This window comes from Clupea harengus, chromosome 23 (assembly GCF_900700415.2).
Source record: "Clupea harengus chromosome 23, Ch_v2.0.2, whole genome shotgun sequence".
Lineage (NCBI taxonomy): Eukaryota > Metazoa > Chordata > Actinopteri > Clupeiformes > Clupeidae > Clupea > Clupea harengus.
In genome coordinates this window covers 5771164-5791306 of record NC_045174.1, presented here as the reverse complement: position 1 = coordinate 5791306, position 20143 = coordinate 5771164, and the positions used below count along the sequence as shown (strand labels likewise).

The 20143-nt window shown below is 48.9% G+C and overlaps 1 protein-coding gene across 4 annotated transcripts in view; it reads left to right on the top strand.

Moving 5' to 3' along the window:
* dock1 (dedicator of cytokinesis 1) overlaps positions 1-20143 on the top strand; it is a 202891-nt gene that overhangs the window by 23185 nt on the left and 159563 nt on the right. For all 4 annotated transcript variants that reach the window (XM_031560555.2, XM_012831059.3, XM_031560554.2 and 1 more), the window contains exons 5-16: positions 846-942; positions 1334-1482; positions 1814-1949; positions 2564-2721; positions 2894-2975; positions 4895-5030; positions 7617-7689; positions 10019-10098; positions 11570-11695; positions 12130-12254; positions 16444-16542; positions 16956-17028. In XM_031560555.2, coding sequence (XP_031416415.1) covers positions 846-942; positions 1334-1482; positions 1814-1949; positions 2564-2721; positions 2894-2975; positions 4895-5030; positions 7617-7689; positions 10019-10098; positions 11570-11695; positions 12130-12254; positions 16444-16542; positions 16956-17028 — 1334 coding nt within the window. The remainder of the gene's footprint in view (positions 1-845; positions 943-1333; positions 1483-1813; positions 1950-2563; positions 2722-2893; positions 2976-4894; positions 5031-7616; positions 7690-10018; positions 10099-11569; positions 11696-12129; positions 12255-16443; positions 16543-16955; positions 17029-20143) is intronic.

Genomic DNA, 20143 nt, shown 5'->3' with positions numbered 1-20143 from the left:
TATGAAGTGCAGTGTATCTCATTCATGAGATGACCTTGTTGAGATCCATTCCACAAGGCCCTGTTTTGTGTCCTTGAGGCATAGTCACTCAGCCACAGATGGGGTCTGCTCTCATCTCTTGATGGTCACTTCTTTGAATAAGCAAAATGGATTTTGAAATCCTTTGCCCTTGAAGAAGAAACCTCTCTCCCCAAGAAAAAAGAACATCAGATTATTTGTGCCTGCTGTAAAGTGAAAGGGTCTATTTTTCCTTGACAAAGATAGTACACGTACAGGCTTTTGTATTTGAAGGGAAATGTTGCCAAATTAGTGCTCAGTGTGGGATTAATTGGAATTCCGATTCACGGGCAGCCATCTCAGGCCTGGGTGGTTTAAGCGGCGTTCTCTGCCACATGAAAGAGTGTACATCAGCGTGATGTACATCCAGGGAGAGAAGTGTCAGAGCAGTTTGTGCACGAAGCGTGCGCGCATATGTGGAGATTTTATTCTGGGTGAGCAGCGTGACTTTAATTGGTGCTCATATCTCCCATTTGAGGTTGGATGTGAAATCACAACATGCTTTTCAGAGCCCATCAGGTGCACATACTAAGATGGAAAAGAGAAAATGCATTAAGGGATGCATTGACAGCTACAGAAATAGATGGATGCATGCGTGGAGGGTGGATGGGTGGATGGGTGGATGGGTGGATGGGTGGATGGGTGGATGGGTGGATGGGTGGTTGACTTGACTGATGGGTGATGAGGGTGTGTCTGGGGGATGAGCAGGTGGGGTGTGAATGGATGGTGGTGTTTGGTGATGGGTTGATGGGGGGGTAATGCTGTCCTCTGGGCCTCCCCCTTTACAGGCAGAAAGAGACAGTCATCCCCAACGAGCCGGCCCTGGTGCAGGAGGTCACTACCACACTACGCGAATGGGCCTCCATATGGAGAGACCTCTATGTGGTGAGTGACACACACACACTCACACACTCACACACACTCATTATAAAACAACATTTATTTACCTGTAGATTCATACATGAAAAACATTTAAGATTAATTTTATTTATTTGATGTGAGCAATGCTCTTCATCGCCTTCCCTTTCCTGTTTGCACTACCATATTGTCTGTAGTGATAAATTCTGACATGCTTTCACTGCCTGCCAAAGTGAAATAAACACTTCAATGAAGCTTGATTAGAGGTTTGTTTCCAAGAAAAAAACAAGTGTTGTGTGTGTGTGTGTGTGTGTGTGTGTGTGTGTGTGTGTGTGTGTGTGTGTGTGTGTGTGTGTGTGTGTGTGTGTGTGTGTGTGTTTGTGTGTGTGTGTGTGGCGGATTGCTTGTGCACACACAGGGAGACAAGCGAGAAATGTTCAACTCCGTGCGTGACATGATCTATGACTTGATCGAGTGGCGCTCTCAGATCCTGTCTGGCACACTCCCTCAGGACGAGCTTACGGAGCTCAAGCAGAAAGTCACCTCCAAGATGGACTACGGCAACAAGTAAGCCAACAGCTGTCAGCACCCCCATTTTTAATCACACACTGTGCTATTCCAAGTCACCTGGCTCATTATGAGAGGGAGTGAAAATCTGATCATTCCTCAATCATTCCTTTAGAAAACTGCATTTGATCATTTTGAAATGAATGCACAGTGTTTGAAGTGATTGTGTTGAAACTGTGTGCGGTGTGGTGCAGCTCCGCTTCAGTGCTCCCTCCAGGGTGATCTGGAACCTTCTTTTGTGTTGAGCTTGTAGTGGTTAATGTGGGGGATGGGGAGAGGGTGACTGCAAGCGTCACATGTGATCTCACTTCCTTCCATTGTGGCCCCACAGGTACCTGGATCTGGACCTGGTGGTGAGGAACCAAGATGGGAACATCCTGGACCCAGACCTGACCAGCACCATCAGCCTGTTCCGGGCCCATGAGGCCGCCTCCAGACAGATAGAGGAACGCATCCAGGAGGAGAGGGTATGGCATAGAAGCACAGTAGTACAAACACACACACACACACACACACACACAACTGTGTGTACCTATGTGTAACTGTCGAATCGCACTGATTTTTAGCGAGTATAGGGAGTGAGGTGTGGTTTGTGAACACGCCAGTCCATCAGATGTGTGCTGCTCCCTGATGCGCTGGCTGCTCTCATGGGTCAGTGACTGTGGAGCTCAGGGCTGCACACTAGCTGAACACACTGCAGTGCTGGGCCTTCTTGCAGCGCGGGTGGCCAAATGAGGCAGTGCTGCTGCTGCTACTGCTACTTCTACTTCTCTAAGTTAGTTTCCAAAGTCAAAGCAAACAGGAGCTTGATTAGATCAGGACAATTAGGATTCGATTCCCTCTATTTATTCTCACACAAAATTATCTTTATTCAGCTTCATTGCAATGCATGTACATTTCATTGTTCTTCTAGTCGATTATTTAATAGTGAAGATGAGCAACATGAGTGATCATCCTTTAGCAGCAAGTGTAATTGTGTCCAGTTTTAGTGTTTTGTGTAAAATTGACAATTGTTGAGTGTTCTGAAGTATGAGGACTGAGGCTCTAAGCAGTCCATTCTGCTCCTGGATGTGTGATGTAGTCCCAGAAGCAGAACATGGACCTGAGCAGACAGGCCAAGTTTGCCTCCACCCCGTCCTTCGCTCTGTTCGTCACCCTGAAGAACGTGGTGTGTAAGATCGGGGAGGACGCCGAGGTGCTTATGTCCCTCTATGATCCTGTGGATTCCAAATTTATCAGGTATACTTGTGTACACACACACACACACACACACACACACACACACACACACACACACACACACAGCCTGAGCCCTACAGATGTATGCACACGTCACCCTCGTTCATCTTCCTCATTTTGCTTTCTCTGTTCCGGTCTTTACTACCCCATCTTCTTCCTCTTCCTCCCCTAGTGAGAACTACCTAGTGAAGTGGTCCAGCTCTGGGCTGGTCAAGGACCTGGATCAGCTGCACAATCTGCGGGCTGTCTTTACGGTATGTCTGGAATTGCCTTTTGTATGCGTGCCACCACTGCACGGTTTTCCCCCAGGAAGAGCCTTCTACGGTGTGTGTGCGTGTGTGTGTGTGTGTGTGTGTGTGTGAGTGAGTGTGTGTGCGCATGTGTGTGCGCATGCGTGCGCACATGTGTGCCTTTAACACGTGCATCTTCTGCCTCAGTGACCGTGTGAAGAGACATTTCTGAAACCGATGAATGATCAGCAACAACAACTAGTGGCAGGATGATGAATAAATGATAAATGTGTCCATTCCATCATGACTGGCGTTCTAAGAGGGGGATTTCCACCAGGCTGTTTCAGTAATGAATTGGATTGCTGCAGTGGTAGTTTCATAAGATATGTAATGAACAAAAATGATAAATGTAAAGTGCACTGATGAATTGGCTACTTATCTTTTATAGCGGCCTGCTGCACATCTTGTGTAATGTGATCTCTCAAACCAGCAGGTCATTTCAACAAGGCTTCCAAGAGCTCCACAATTAATATGAGCTGCGCATGACTGGAATAAAGGATCAAGCAGACAGAATAGAAAAGAAGTGCTTGGTCATCAGATGACATTGAACACCTCCTCCCCGGTCTTCTGTTCAAGGCCAACCTAGACTGACGGCACATAAGCTGGGCTACCCGGAACATTGTCAGGAGTCAGTTCTTTTCTGTCTCGTCTCTGTTTAGGCAAATTAAATAGTTTGTCATGGGCTTGTAGAAACGAGGCGTCTATGGGGACCCCTCCAGGGTAATGACTGTAATGCAGCTTTAAATTCCCCTGGGTCCAATGTCTTTGGAAGGCTTCTACAGGGCTGATTGGATTCTTTTCACAGGTGTTTACCTGACCACACACAATGCCCTTTTCCTTTCAATACAACACCAACCTTAATCCTCTCAGATTAATGCAGTGTGTGGTATGAAGTCATGTAGTGCAATTACAAACAATGAATCTTTATGTGGTGTTCATGTATGCTGCATTGATCGTAATGACCATGTGCGCCCCTCTGATAATGCTTATATCGCTTTATCTTAAGTGATACAATTAGGGCAGCAGCAACTCCATTCATATTCACCCCACACAGCTAATGCAGAGTAATTATAGCCTAGAGCCAGGCTTGTCTGACAAGAGGCCTCCTGTGCTCTAGATGCAGGTCAGAGTGGGAGATGTGTGTGTGTGCGTGTGTGTGTGTGTGTGTGTGTGTGTGTGTGTGTGTGTGTGTGTGTGTGTGTGTGTGTGTGTGTGTGTGTGTGTTGTTTATACCCGGAGAGCTGAATTAACACCTACGCTGAGGCCAAGCCAGTGCCACCTTTCGTTCTGCTCCCCGGAGAAAGAAACTAGGTAGTGGGGAAAGGTCAGTCTTGGTGTAGAGCAGAGAAAGAGATAGGTGGGGAAGAGAGATGAACAGCGAAACAGGGAGAGATGGAAAGGAAATCAGATTGAGAGAGAGCCTGATACCAGTGCCTCATTCCCTGTTGGGTTGCCAGCAGGACTTGAAACAGCTGCCACAATCAAAGAGAGTCTTAACACAATTTGCCGTGAAAAGGGCCGCCCAAACAAAAGTTTATCCTCCCTCTGAACACTGGGATCAATTCATCAATGGTTGCAGCCGCGGCGCCTCTGTTCCAGCACAAGCTTAACAAGGCGCTACATCCAGTCACGTCCTCGGCCCCACTCACCCGCCCAATCAGAAAGCACGGGAGCGAAACAAACCTAATCAAACCCTTTTAATGCTGCTCTGGCCTTCCTCAAGTCTCCTTCAGTTGGGATGCAAACATGGCCATGAGACACACACACACATGCCTGCCTTATTACAGCTCCTCTCTCTGTGTGTGTGTGTGTCTGTGTGTGTGTGTGTGTGTGCGTCTGTCTGTCTGTGTGTGTGTGTGTGTGTGTTTGTGTTCTCACCTCAGGACCTGGGAAGTGAGGATCTGAAGAGGGAGAAGATCAGCTTTGTGTGTCAGATCGTGCGCGTGGGACGCATGGAGCTGCGAGACAACAACACCAAGAAGCTGACCACAGGCCTGCGGAGGCCCTTTGGAGTGGCAGGTACGTGGGCTCTGACCTTCACCATCACCACTCCACAGCACTAGGAGGCAGGCAGGCAGGCAGGCCGTTTAATCATTAAAGGCCACTGAGTGTGGAGAATTACAATCACTGGCCCAGAGCAGCGTTGCTCTCTTTGGATGTAGTTATGTATCAGTGTCTGTGTGGTCTTAAAAGTAGCGTACATGCTAATCAAGCTAGTCATCTCAAAAGCTTTGATCAGACTTCTCTTGACTCTTCCGCTTATTCCTCACCTCCCTGCCCTGTTCTTCTGGGGTCTCGTGTGAGGTCCAATCCCAGACTTTGAGCTTCCCTTAGCTTCTGATTAGACTTGCAGAGAATGTTCAAAACGGAAAATCTGTGATAATGTGGTGGCTGTTCAGTTAGCTTGCCAAAGCGAACCCCTTTGGGGATCCATGTCCACTTTTTAAGATATCTCTTTTCAGCACATTTCATTGAAAAGAGATCATACTGTACTTTTAAGTAAGACAGTAACAGTTTAATTTTGAAACTGTGCCTTACTAGCCTGAAGGAGGTCTCTAGAAAATATTTGAACTGGCACCCGGTGAAGTGCTATCATAGAGGACTGGGATCTGTGTGGTATTACAGGATGAGTGTTGCTTTCATTAGAACGGATGATCAGCCCTCTTTCACATATGGTGCAGACCTGTCAGCCTTCACATGAGTCTAAGCCCAGCTTCTCCAGAGTTGTTTTTCCTCTGTCAAAAGTAGTCAAGCTAAAATGGATCAAGTGGGCTGATGGGCTCCACAAGCCAACTTCTACTTGATTTCTCCCGTCCTCTTCCATTAAAGTGAAAAAAATTGCAAAATGCTGTGCAAAGATTTACCAGCAGATTGCAGTGCAATTTACAGTATGTTCTGTTTTATTGCTTCAAATATGTCCTCCCCTGAAAGCTTTCTTGATCATTTGTCAGGCCTATTTTGCATTTTTAACAATGCAAGGCTTGTAGTTATGCATACCAATTACAGGTTAGCCAGATTTCAGCATCAAGACTACAAAATGTGTTTTTTTCTTTGCTCCCACTGTTCTATATGCAGTGAACTCCCAGAGCCTAACCTGAGGGCTGAAAAGCAGTATGTTCTATATGCAGTGAACTCCCAGAGCCTAAGCTGAGGGCTGAAGAGCAGTATGATTGCTGCAAAGTCCTCTCCAACTCTCCTTACCTCTCATGATGGTGTACTTGTCCTCAGGTCTCGCCCCTGCTCTGATGAATACGCTTGGCCTCTAATCAGAGATTCTCACTCGAAGTAGACAGAGAAATTAGTGGCTGATTTGTCCCTGATGGGCGAGCTGCCCGTTCTATAGTAAACGAATTAGATTGGCCGTGGGCCTGCTGAGTGGGCTGCACGTAGGGTGAACGCCACTTTACTGTGTTGTCCTACTCGAGGAGATGGAGGGTGGCATCCAGATTGATGACTCCTCGTCACAGATATGATTTAGAATGGGGTCGGATGCAACCCGGGCCAACGAGAGACTGGAGGACGTGGACCTCTTGGGCTGCTCAGGAGCTTTATGAGCAGCGGGCTGCACGGGAGGGAGAGACGAAGGAGGGCGGAAAGGGGTGAAGGAGAAAGGAGAAGGGGAGAAAAATAATGAGGGGAGGGGGGGGGGTGGCACAAGGTGGGAAGATGGAGGATTAAATGGGGAAGAGGGGGAAGGAAATGGAAGGATGGACAGGAAGCAAGATGGAGAGATAGATGGGGGCGGAAGATACGGTGGGAGAGTGAGACGTGGGAAAGAGAGAAGGGGAGCAAGGGAGAGGAAATAGAAAAAGGGATGGGAATCCATCAGTTTTTAACATCAAACATGGTTTTGAAGTTAGACGGGGGAAATGCGTCTAGCTGGGTTTCTTTTTTCCCCTTCTCCTTTCCTTCTTTCCTGCACACTACAAAGAAGCCTTATGTGGGTCAGGCAGGGGAAATCAAAGCCAGCGGACTGTCACCTTTAATGTGAGTGAGTGAGAGTGAGAGTGAGAGAGGGAGAGGGAGAAGGAGAGGGGGAGAGAGGGAGAAAGGGAGAGACGGTGGGTTTCATCACTCTCTCAGCTCCCCTCCATTAGCACTCATCAACCTCCTGTTGACTGGAGATGGAGATGCTGCACCTCCCTCAGCTCGCTCAGCTCACTTCTCCTCCAGGCTCTCTGCTACACACACACACACACACACACACACACACACACACACACACACACACACACACACACAAAGACTCTCACAAGGGAGAACGGGGGTTGAAGTTTTTTTGGAGAAAGTCCTCTCCAGGCTTTTCAGACATATCTTAATTGCATGAGACCACTGGTGCCTTGCAATAGTATCAGCTCAGACTGAAAAGAAAACATCTTTAGGAGGACGACCTGTAGCCCTGCTGTTAGTGAGCTTCTGACTTCTATTTGTCTCAAACCGATGCCACACATACATACTAGTGAGTCACTCCAGGCCAGTGAAGCCTCAGTCCCAGTGTGGAGTGTTGCTTTAAGGCATTCATTGGGACTCATCCTGGGTTGTCAGAGGGGCTTGGTAAGTCCATGGTGCCCAGGTTGTCTCACACCCTGTTGCCTCTCTTCACAGTCATGGACGTCACAGACATCATCACAGGCAAGATGGATGACGAGGACAAGCAGCACTTCATCCCCTTCCAGCCGTAAGTGTGTGCATAGTGCTATCTGCATGCACAAACGCCTGTACACACACACACACACACACACACACACACACACACACACACACACACACACACACTTAAGGAAAACATTGTCTAAAAAAGCATGAAACAAGGTTTCAAAGCGTGTCAACATGCATTTTGTCATAATAACAAGCCCATTTCTACGGAGTTTTTGACTGCTGCTGTTTCGACTTGAAAGCCCTTCCACCCGATTAGCCTCCGTGTGAAACACCAGTGCCTGCCTATTCCCTGTTGACTTCATTAAGGCTCCCTCATTAACTGCTGGCTCTCTCTGAAGATGGGCTGGCGGCAGCAGCACAGTAACCTTTTTCCTTAACATGATTATTGAGATCTAATTGAAAATGCTCTCAGACGCAGGTATGCTAATAAAGCTAACCCATCACTTTGGAGAAAGTTCTTACCTCTGCCAAAATCCCGGAAAAAGAATTATGATGGGCCTCGTCGTGCTGTGCAGACAGCAGGGATTGAGATGGGTTTGTGCGTTTTAAAGATGTGTAAAACACGAGGGTGTCTCAATTTCCACACCAGCGAGTCGGCACGTCTCCCCGTTCCAGGGGGGGTTCACATTTTCTCTGCTCTCGGTACTGTTCAAAGAGCAGACAGGCAGGCACACACACACACACACACACACACACACACACACACACACACACACACACACACACACACACACACACACACACATACACACACACACAGCAGATAGGAAGTCAGAGGGGGCCTAGAGGGCAAGTTAACCGTCTTGACATAATTGTCGAGATGCAATTAGATCCCTGTCCGGCGAATGGGAGTTTTCTTTCGTTTGTGTTTTCGTTGGATGGCGGTGCATGGTGGGGTCTAATGCTCCCTGCAGCCCAGAGAAATGCTATCTCATTTGCCTAGAAGGGTTTGTCCCAAGCAATGAGGAGCAGATCAGTTCATGTTCTGAGATCCTCTCTGGCTCTGTCCAAACTGTTTGCATCTGGGCACTGTTTTCTGTGCTTGAACACAAAGGCAGGGGCTGCTGGTTAAATAAGAAGTGAAGCTGGCAGCTCAGCTCAGCTCAGGTACTGTATAATGCTGTTTTTGGTGTGTATAGCGCCTCTGAGTTCCTGAAGTGTTTTGATGTGTGAGGACAGGATCTCTACCATCTCATTTGTTTCTGTTCATAAAATTCCACCTCTCTAAAGCCTCTGACACTATAAGTGGAGGAAAAAGCTCACTTTGAGACCACTCTTTTCTTTTCTGTCTATCTTCATGCTTCTCTGATATTCTCTCTCCCCCCCTTCTTCTCCTCTCAAGCTGTTTCATCTCTGTGCTGGTAAATACTAGCTCTAGCCCCGGCACACTTGGGCACACATCCCCACCCATGTACTGCCTCTCCTGTCCCAGCTGTTCGCTGCTGCACACCCGGCACCCATTGCTCACACATCTGTCGCCCACCGGTGCCACCGCTGGGGCCACTGCCAGTGCCAGGGCACTGGGGCTGCACTCTGCTCCCGCAGCCTGCTGGCTTCCACTCACACACCGCCAGACACCGCACCAGTCTGTGCCATCTAGCATACCCTGCACCAGTCTGTGCCACGTAGCATACCCTGCCACGCCAGCCAGCCAGCCTGCCAGCTAGCAGACTAGGAGCCCTGCCTGCACGCTTGACGGGCCTTAACGAGGGAGAGCCGAGGCAGAGAGAGCCCTGCTCGCTGATCTGCCTCAGGGGTGACAGATGGGTCAGGATAGGGGTTGGGTGAGGGCTGAGGGGCACCACAAACACACACTCCCTCTCTCTGTCTCTCTCTCTCTCTCTCTCACACTCTTGCTGTCTCTCTCTCTCTCTCTCTCTGAGGGCCTGACTCAAACCTAGGCCTGTACAGAGTCAAGACTACTGTCTTTCCCAAGTCTTTGGCTAAGATGTAGGAGGATGAGGAGAAGGCAGTCGGTGCCCTGTTCTTAATGATGCTCTCTCTGTGTGTCTCTCTCTCTCGTTATCCATCCTACCCCACTGTTGGCTAACAAATGGCTTTATCCCCTGTCCCAGTTTTTGCATCACTATTTGGTGTGTGTCCCTCTCTCTCTCTCTTTCTTCTCTCTCCATCTCTCTCTCCCACCCCACCACCCACCTCTTTCCCTCCCATCACCACCTACCCTCTGCATCCCCCCCTCTCTCTCTCTCTTTCTCCCTCTCTTTCTGGCTCGTCCTCCTGCTCTTCCTTCCCTCGTGGTGTGTTGGCCTGTTGTGTGCATACTCCAGGCTAGCGCTGGATGACGCCATTCGCCACAAGCAGCTGAACATCTCCCGTTTCTCACCCAGGGTGGCGGGGGAGAACGACTTCCTCCAGACAGTCATCAACAAGGTCATCGCCGCCAAAGAGGTCAACCACAAGGGCCAAGGTAACCACAGCAACAGGGAGTGCTAGAGATGAATGCAGCTCCCTCCGCATGTCTTAACTATCTGTGTCTGTCTGTCTTATCATGGTGCGTTGGGTATTTGAGTTTGTCTTATGTAGTGTCAAGCCCTCCCTGGCATCTCCAGTGCTAAATTTGGAATCTTTGGAATGGCTTCAGTCATGATTAATTGAGTGGAAAATGTTTTGGGAGAAATGAGCGTGCCACCTGTAGTCTGATGAGAGGAGAGTCTGGTGTGTGCTTAATTAGATTTCATCCCAAAGAACTGTTGCAACAGAGTAGATTTGGAGAAGTAAGTCACTACCTGAAAGAACACAACAGGTGCTGTGGAGAGCGATAAAAGCAATCTAATCTTTCTTTTTTTTGCTCACTCTTTCTTGCTACAGAGATTATTATCTCTGTGTGTGTGTGTGTGTGTGTGTGTGTGTGTGTGTGTGTGTGTGTGTGTGTGTGTGTGTGTGTGTGTGTGTGTGTGTGTGTGTGTGTGTGTGTGTGTGTGTGTGTGTGTGTGTGTGTGTGTAGTGCAGTCTTGTATTCGCCCAGCAAATTATCTTCCGCGTCAATTGTGCAGACACTAACAGCATGTCTTGACGGGCGTGTTTATCGATTTACATGTCTGGCAGTGGGATAACATCTCCGGAGCGATATGACTGTTTGTTGTACTGGGCGGAGGAGAGGCGAGGAGAGGGTGGAGGGTGGAGGGGGTGGGGTTGGGAGGGTGGGCCCGCTCCATGCCTGGTGTCATGTCGCATGAAGACGCGCTTCCATAAACGCCAGCTCCACTCAGGCCAGACGTGAGCGAGAGGCACGGGGAGTAGCACGCAGTGTCAGACACACTTGCATGTCAAACCCTCTCCCCAGCCTCCCTCCCTCCCTCGCCAGAAGACTGCTTCATTAAAGCGGCCATGTGTGGAGGGCAGCATTAGTGGGACTTCAGAGGGATGAGGGGGAGGGGAAGGACAGAGGGAGGGAAGGGAGGGAGGGAGTGAGATGGGAGGTGGAGAGAGTGAGAGAGTGTGATGGGAGGTGGAGGGAGTGTGATGGGAGGTGGAGGTGGAGGTGGAGAGAGTGTGATGGGAGGTAGAGGTGGAGGGAGGTAGAGGTGGAAGGAGTGTGCGGAGCCAGAGATGACAGGCTGAGGAGGGCTTTTGAAGAGATGAGTCATGAATCCCAATTTTGATCTGAGATTGAGAATGTTTGATAGGAGCATCTGAGTCCTTTAGCGCGGAGGCTGGTTAAAAGATTCATGTCACTCCTCAGGCATCGCCACTGCAGAACACAACACTCTGGACTGAATGTCTTCCTTTTAATAGTGCAATAGTGAAGGTTGTATCTTTATAAACAGTAGCAAATAATCAGCTCTGAAATAATGATTGTATTGCTAGCATGACTGGAATGATGGAAATAGACTGTAGTGAAAGGTTGCCAAATAAACATTTCCCGGTGGTCCTGTCAGGTCTGTGGGTGACCCTGAAGCGCCTTCCTGGAGACATTCATCAGATCCGGAAAGACTTCCCCCATCTGGTGGACCGGTCAACAGCTGTGGCGCGCAAGATGGGCTTCCCTGAGATCATCATGCCAGGTGGGCACCGCCATCACACCATAGACCACCATCATAAAGACATGCATTGCATTGTATGAATATGAATGAATGTTGGTGGTGGTCGGAGGGGCCGTTGGCGCTGATAGGCAGCCACGCTTCTGTCAGTCTGCCCCAGGGCAGCTGTGGCTACTGAGGTAGCTTACCACCACCGGTATGACTGTGTGTGTATGACTACTGGACTCTGGACTCTGTAAAGCGACTTCGGGTATATAGAGAAGCGCTATATAAAATTGAATTGATTGATTGATTGATTGATAGACGTCAGTCACTACTTAGTTAGCTTAGCTTAGCTTGAGTTCAGCCATGCAGTTGGAGCAGAGAAAGAGATGTTTTGCATGATGAGGAAGATAATCCTCTTTCTGGTATGTATTTGACGGTGAGCGCTGTGTATAACCTTTTGTCTCTGCTCTCAGGTGACGTGAGGAATGACATCTATGTGACTCTGGTCCAAGGAGAGTTTGACAAAGGCAGCAAGACCACTCCCAAAAATGTGGAGGTCACCATGTCTGTGTACGACGAGGATGGGAAGAAGCTAGAGGTAGCTGGACTGGACTATGTAGCTGGACTCTCTCTTTCCATCTTACTCAATGTCTTTAGAAAACACACATGCGGGCACACACACAGTGCACGTATACACACGCACACACGCACACACACACACACACACACACACACACACAGTGCACGGGTACCCACACTCACACACACACACACACACACACACACACACACTTTCTCTCTGTTGTCCTAGTGGAGTGCTTGTCTCCTGGTCAATTTTCTGAGCATTGAGTGCTGTAGTTCATCTTTCATGTGGACAGACCATGATTTTCAGAGCTGTCTGCCATCAGTCAAATCTGCCATCACCCCATGCACTCTTTGGCCCTGACACACACACACACACACACACACACACACACACAGATACTGTCAGACCATCGCAGTCACCCTGGCTTTGTATGGACATGACCCATGCATTTAGTTACTGTTCACTGTGCCTGCCCGTTTTTCACTGACTGGAGCTGGTTTTCAGTTATGCAGAAAATCAGGGGTGAGCTGGATGGGTTTTTGGGTGTTTTATGAAGATGTTAACAAAGGCTTTATCAGCTCGCATAGGCGAAGTGTGAATGGACTCTGTGTTTCATGTTAACACTGGCAGACTATGGCTTCATTAGGGCATGCTTGGATGGGCTTTCTGAATTTTTGTGTGGCACCGTGAGCTGAGAGGGCCAGACATCACCTTCCTCCCCCACCAGCTGAAAGAGCTATTCCTCACACTGATTAAAGCTCTGCCTCCAATAGAGGGGGACGTAATTATCTCCCTTCTCTGCCTTGTGTGTGTGTGTGTGTGTGTGTGTGTGTGTGTGTGTGTTTCTATTCTCTACTTCCCATCTGCTTCTTTATCCTCTAATGAAGTGCAAGTTTGAACCTGAGGCCATGCAGAAGTCCATGAGAGAGAGTGTGTGTGTGTGTGTGTGTGTGTGTGTGTGTGTGTGTGTGTGTGTGTGTGTGTGTGTGTGTGTGTGTGTGTGTGTGTGTGTGTGTGTGTGTGTGTGTGTGTGTGTGTTAGTGGCAGTGCTGGAGATGCACTCATTAGTGTGATTGGAGATCAGAGTGGGTGGGACAGAGGTGTCCTGGTGTCTCCTGGAGACGGGGAGATTTGGGCGTGTGCCGTCAGCGCCTCACTCTTCCTCCTTCCTTCATCACACTCCTCCGTTTCCCAGCCCAGCTCCACGTTTGGGAAGAAGGACAGTGATAGACTGCTTCCCCTTGACAATCCGTCATCATCATCACCACCACCATCATCAGGTTTGAAGTCTCCTCCCTGTATGGCGGTCTTGCTCTGCTCCCTCAGCTCTCACAGAGGAGAGGAGAGGAGAGGAGAAAAAATGGAGAGGAGAGATAAAATGGAGAGGAAAGTGCCTTGCTTGATTCCGGTGCTAATTGTCCCTAGCACAGGCAAGAAGCAGACTGTAACTACTGAGGGGACACAGGTCGTGGGTGGTGGGAAGCAGTGTGCTGTGGAAGTAGCAGTCTCTTGGCAACCTTAGCTGGTGAGATGTTGGAATGAGCGGACGCTAACGCAATTACCCCACCCCCCATTTTCTTCTGCCGAAGGCTACGTGGCATGAAGCTTGCTGCAAACTGCAAACCGAACGAAGAACCCATCCGCCAATATTTGTTTTTTATTTGATTTCATATTTTTCTCCTTCCTCTTTACTACTGATGTGTGGTGTGAGCACAGGCAGTGGCTTATTTCAGTGAGGCCGACGGGGCACTGCAGCTCTACTGGGAGTCTGAGAGAGGAGCCTCTAATTGAGCCTCAGGAATCAGACTTTAGGATGAGAGCGCTCCCTTACTTCCTCTGCTGGCTGATACCAAGTTTACTGGCCCCTCCGTGCCTCTCTGGAGGAGACACTAGGCGGCCTTTCATTAACCTGCTCAACGTGCAATTTCAAATTGCAAACTGAAAAAAAATAACAAGTAATAGAAACACATTAATTAAAAAACACTCTTATATTGCAATAAAGTTTATACAATGTTTTTCAGATGAGTTGACAAAGCAGTATTTCACAAGATTGAAAAGGAAACACATTTTCCACATTTAAATCACAACACTACACGTTCAAAAACATGGCACGTTTTGAATTATTCTTACAGTTGGTTCGAGATAAAGTTTTGCATCCACAGGGTCTGATTCGTGGCCGTTGCCAAGTATAAGGGCTTTGCCTTCCCGACATTATTGCATGCATCACTTGCCCTCATTGCCTCCGAATAATCACTATCATAGCTATTGCGGAGGAGACAATCAAAATTAAAGTGACAAGACTTATCAGATCTTGGAGATCTGTTGCCAATTTTAATTGGAATGACTATCGCGAGAGGAGAAAGCCCAGCTTTAATTGCATAACATCACTCAATGGAAACAAAGAGCTTTTGCTATTGTGTTTTGTCAACTTCTATTTGGCATAAAACTGCAATGGAAACCAGTCCCACTGAGTTTATCATCCCTCCTGCCCTCATTCACTCTCAGTTCCAACCTCAGAGAATAGATGGCTTTGCTCTTCTGATAGATTGACTAACCAAGAGTGATGCCCATTCAACCTCACACAATAACACCGGCACACAAACACTTCCAAAGACAAAGAAGAGCGATGCCTAATGCATTGAAAGATATCTAACCATTGAGCATTGCGGCAGGATGAGTTGATGATGTCCGCCTGAAACAGGGGGCCTCGCTACAAGTCAATATAGTGTGAGTTGGAACTGCTGTGAGCTTGAGTCCATATCTCCGGTCTGGGGGCCTCGCTACAAGTCAATATAGTGTGAGTTGGAACTGCTGTGAGCTTGAGTCCATATCTCCGGTCTGCTGGCCTCCATGAATCACCCGCCTCTTGTGAGGGGGGTCTGCAGAGGTCACGGAGGCTCAACCCCCCCCCCCCCCCCCCCTCTGCACCTCCCCACCTGCACCCAGCACAGCCCGGCCAGTGGAGAGAGAGAGAGAGCCTGTTATCTCTCATAATTGCCGGCTGTCAGAAGGCGTTAGCATCCGAGTGTGTCAGGGCTGTGAAGAATGAACAGGGCAGAGGGGAGCGAGAGGGGGATATTGAGTGTGTCTGCCTCTGTGTGTGTGTGTGTGTGTGTGTGTGTGTGTGTGTGTGTGTGTGTGTGTGTGTGTGAGGGAGTAGACATAAAACATTTGTCACATTTGCAGAAATCCATCTACATGCATTATTATTTGCTCAAGCATCTATGCAGTGCAGCATATAAGCTGTTGTTTTTGTGTTGTGTTCCTTCAGAGAGAGAGCGGGAGGGAGAGACAGGGAGCGGGAGAGGGAGAGGGAGAGAGAGAGCGGGAGAGGGAGAGGGAGGGAGAGAGAGAGAGCGGGAGAGAGAGAGAGCGGGAGAGAGAGAGAGGCAGCAAGAGCGTGTGAGGGGGTTCAGGTTGTGATTGATGGTGCCACTCAAGCATGTCAGGCTGGTGGGTGTCTCCTCAGCGCTGATGCTCTGACCCTCTGCAGGCTGGGGGCAGTGGGGGATGCTGGGGGTGTTGGGGGATTCTGGGGGCAGTGGAGAGGTGATTCAGCCAGTGCTAATGGCCTGTGTCCATCCCCCTCCCCTCCCCTCTCACTGTGACCAGCTGGGCTGCAGCAGGTGAGGCCAGGGCCCACCTCTTCAATATTTCATTCCCCATTTCCTACCCACTGCCTTAATGGGACTGGTGCGCAAGGTCAGAGTAGGGGCCGCCTGGACATATGGAGAGATCCCTGGCTTTGGAGGGACTCCTGGGCTGGCCTCACTACAGGGGTGGTCTCCAACCCTAATCCAATGGTTGTGTAATCAGTGTCTGTCTCCTTGGTGGGATTCTCTGTGGTTAGAGTCTTGTTGGTTGGACTGAGGCAGGCGTCGCTTGGAGCCTCTTGAGGGGATTCCTCTGTTTTAGTGTACTCGGTGCCCTTGCCTGAATTGACTCTTTTAGATGATCTTTTTCCAGCCCAGCAAAAAGGACAATTGAGCGTTGAAACCCAGTGCTACTTGGTTCTGTTTTGTGTTGTTTGAAAATGGATCATGAGACAGAGGAGATGACATTTTGGGTTATTGCCATGAATGCTCTCAGATGGCTTTGACATGAACTCTGCTGGTCTGTGCTGAAACGGATTTAATCGTTATTCCCTGTGTGTGTGTGTGTGTGTGTGTGTGTGTGTGTGTGTCTCTCATCCATCCTGTAGAATGTAATCTTCCCCGGAGCTGGAGATGAAGGGATCCTTGAGTACAAGTCTGTGATCTACTATCAAGTGAAACAGCCTCGCTGGTTTGAGACAATCAAGGTGAAGCACTACACTCACACCACACACTCACACCACCCACTCACACATACTCACACACACTTACACACACCCACACACATACTACACACAGCATTTATAAAGTCTGTCAGAACAGCTGTCTGAAATGATATAAAAAGCTATACATTTGAAGTGGTGTGAAGAATTTCACAGCAATCGATTAAAATACATCCAGTTTCCTGGTTGTGGTTTTGTGATACTCTTGGGATGTAATGGGGAGAGTGATGAGAGGACTGTCTCTGTGTAGCTGCTCTGGGATCAGTGGGAAGGCCATGGAGAGTGTGTAATTGGACCAGACCCAATTATTCATTCTCATGCACTGTGCATTAGGCTTCCTGGGCCCCGTTTGTGTGGCTGCGTATGGATTTATTGAACTTGTTGTCTGTTTTTTCAAGGTTGCCATTCCCATTGAGGATGTAAACAGGAGCCATCTCCGCTTCACCTTCCGGCACAGATCATCTCAGGACTGTGAGTATAACACACACACACACAGACAGAGACAGACAGACACACACACACACACACACACAGAGACAGACAGACAGAGACAGACAGAGACAGACAGAGACAGACAGAGACAGACAGAGACAGACAGAGACAGACAGAGACAGACAGAGACAGACAGAGACAGACAGAGACAGACAGAGACAGACAGAGAGACACCATTCAGTCTCATATTAACACACTCGCATGCACATGAATCTTGCTCTCACTCTCACATTGAGACTTCATCATTTCTGCTGACTTTTACACTAGCTGTTTTAGTGCTCCCCTCAACATAACAGCAGGCCCCATATGATGCCACCTGCTTCTGTCTCAAAGCACTCAGCCTTGTGCCCCCTCCACACAACAGCCTCTAATCAGCTGAGATGATGTGAAAACCTGTGTGTGTGTGTGTCTACATGTGCACTTTATGGATATTCATAGGGTTCGAAGCCATCTCTCTGATGGTTTCGATAAGCTCATTTAGTGGAGTGAGTGTGTGTGTTTTTGCTGCATGTTTGTGTGTGTGTGTTTGCTGCGTGTGTGTGTGTGTGTGTGTGTGTGAGCTTGATTGGAAGAGGGAACCCTAGCTTGGCAACCGTGCTGTTCCATCTGTCAGCCACATGCTGTTGCCGTGGCGCCCGCCAGGACAAGTAGGGAGGGGCCAGGGAGGTGTATGTAAAACAATCAATTAGCATGTGGACAGACAGGCCTTGGCCACAGGTTATCAGTCACCAAGAGAAAACCCACTGCCACTGCTGTAACACGCACGCACGCGCACACATGCGCACATACGCACACACACACACACACACACACACACACACACACACAGCCTCTGTGTTTTCAGTGGCCATTGACTGACGGTTACAGACTGATTTCTGTTTTTGTCAGCTGTGAAACAGCAAGTGACTGCTTCATCTGTGTTTTTTTTTTTTTTTTTCAAACCTCATCCCTGACCTTTTCAGTTCTCAAGAGCTAACAGGGTTTTGCGCTTAGGAAATACCAACCTGCTTCTGAGCTTAATCGGGCCAGAAGTCCCCTTCTGCATGTTCACGTCTGGGGGTTCAGGGGTTTACCTCCTCTTAAACTCAGTAATTAGACCATGGTGAAGCTAAGTGCTGAAAGGTATAATAGTCTTCATTTTTAATAGTGACTTCTCTACTGCCATCAACTGCATGTTCAGCAGTCTTGGTTTAGAGTGACAGAGCTACTGTCAGCTATTCCATTGGAAATGCACTAAGTTGATTTACAAGGCGTGAAATGGCTCATTAAGGTATTAGTATGAGTAGTTTTGAGTAGCAGGCATTAAGCACAAGGCCAGATGAATCTTAATCCATCTTCCTACATGTGCTTTATAACTAATGGAGAACAATGACCAGGCTGCAGAGCTCACATGGAGTGGGAATACTGATGACTTGCAGTGAAATATGAATAAAGTTCAGATGGCTGGCTTTGATTAATTTATAGCACTCCATGGAGAGAGGAAGAGTGGGCTGCTAATAGATGAAGGGGTTGGGGATGCCTCTCGCTCGCTCGCTCGCTCGCTCCCTCTCTTCCTCTCGTTCCTGCCCTCTCTGTCTCTTTCATACTCTCGTTCTTGCCCTCTCTGTCTCTCCCTCCCGTTCTTGCCCTCTCTGTCTCTCCCTCCCGTTCCTGCCCTCTCTGTCTCTCCCTCTCATTCCTGCCCTCTCTGTCTCTCCCTCTCATTCCTGCCCTCTCTGTCTCTTCCATACTCTCGTTCCTGCCCTCTCTGTCTCTCCCATACTCTCACTCTCTTTGTCTTGCTCTGGGTGGAGGCTGTCGATCTGGGTTTGTCTCCAACCGCTTGTAGCTGAGGCTGAACTTTTCCGACTCGACAGACAGGACATGGTTGCCGAGCTACACAGAGCCCTGCACCATGGTGACCATCGTGGCCGTCACATGACCCCTGCTCAGTCGCACAATTTGGCAATGCCGGCGCCTCCGGCTATCCAGGAGCACCAGCTACAAATTACCAGAAGAACCTCGGCGATCGATGGCTGACATTTCCGTTGTTGGCATCCAAACTAGTGTGGGGATGACCCAAAGCCACAGACATGCTAACCTTAACTCCAGACGGCCCTGCTTATTATCTCAGAATGCCATCTCCCAGCCTGCGTCTGTGGCAGCCAGTGAACTTGAAGTCCGCAGTAGCAATGTTTTGGGTCACTGCGACCAAACTTGTTTGGAGGTCCTTAAGATGACCGTGGGCCTGTGTCTCCCTGCTCAGCTGTGCCTGGTGTGTGCTGCATTACTGTATTTAGCGCTGCCGTTTCGCTCAGCTGGCTGGCAGGGCAGCAGCACCAGTAATTATTCACTGCCGCTTTGCAGGCAGCAAACCAATGAGGGGATTTATGCAGATGGAATGCGTGAGATACTCTGACCAGTGGCGGCCCCAGTGCACGTATATTTGAGCTTGTTGCTCCGCAGTGGTGATGTATGCCATTCTGTCCGGCTGCTCGCTCTTGGGACAGGGCCATAACTCACCCGGCAGGCTGATGCAGTTTCCCACTGAGCCCTGCAGAGTGTACACACACACACACACACACACACAAGCACACGCACACACACAAGCACACGCACACGCAACGCACGAGCACACGCACACGCACACACAACGCACGAGCACACACACACACACACTAACTAAATATGCACTGACCCAGGTACACACATATGCGCTCACACACAAGCATACACAAATCACCAGCATAGACAGAGAGCCCCTCCCCTGAATCTTGTCTCCAGGGTTGGGAAAATGTGTCATCAATTATGCAGGAAAATACTCCCTCTTGGCAGATCTCTGCTGTGTGTGTGTGTGTGTGTGTGTGTGTGTGTGTGTGTGTGTGTGTGTGTGTGTGTGTGTGTGTGTGTGTGTGTGTGTGTGTGTGTGTGTGTGTGTGTGTGTGTGTGTGTGGTCACTCCTTAAACAAGTGACTGTCTTACTGCAGAGTAAAGAGTGAATGACTGCTTAACAGAAGAATCACGCAGTTTGCTCTGACATTAATGGAGTTTCATGTGTCTGCAGTGCTTTGACAGCCACACACACACACACTGACACACACACACACACACTGAC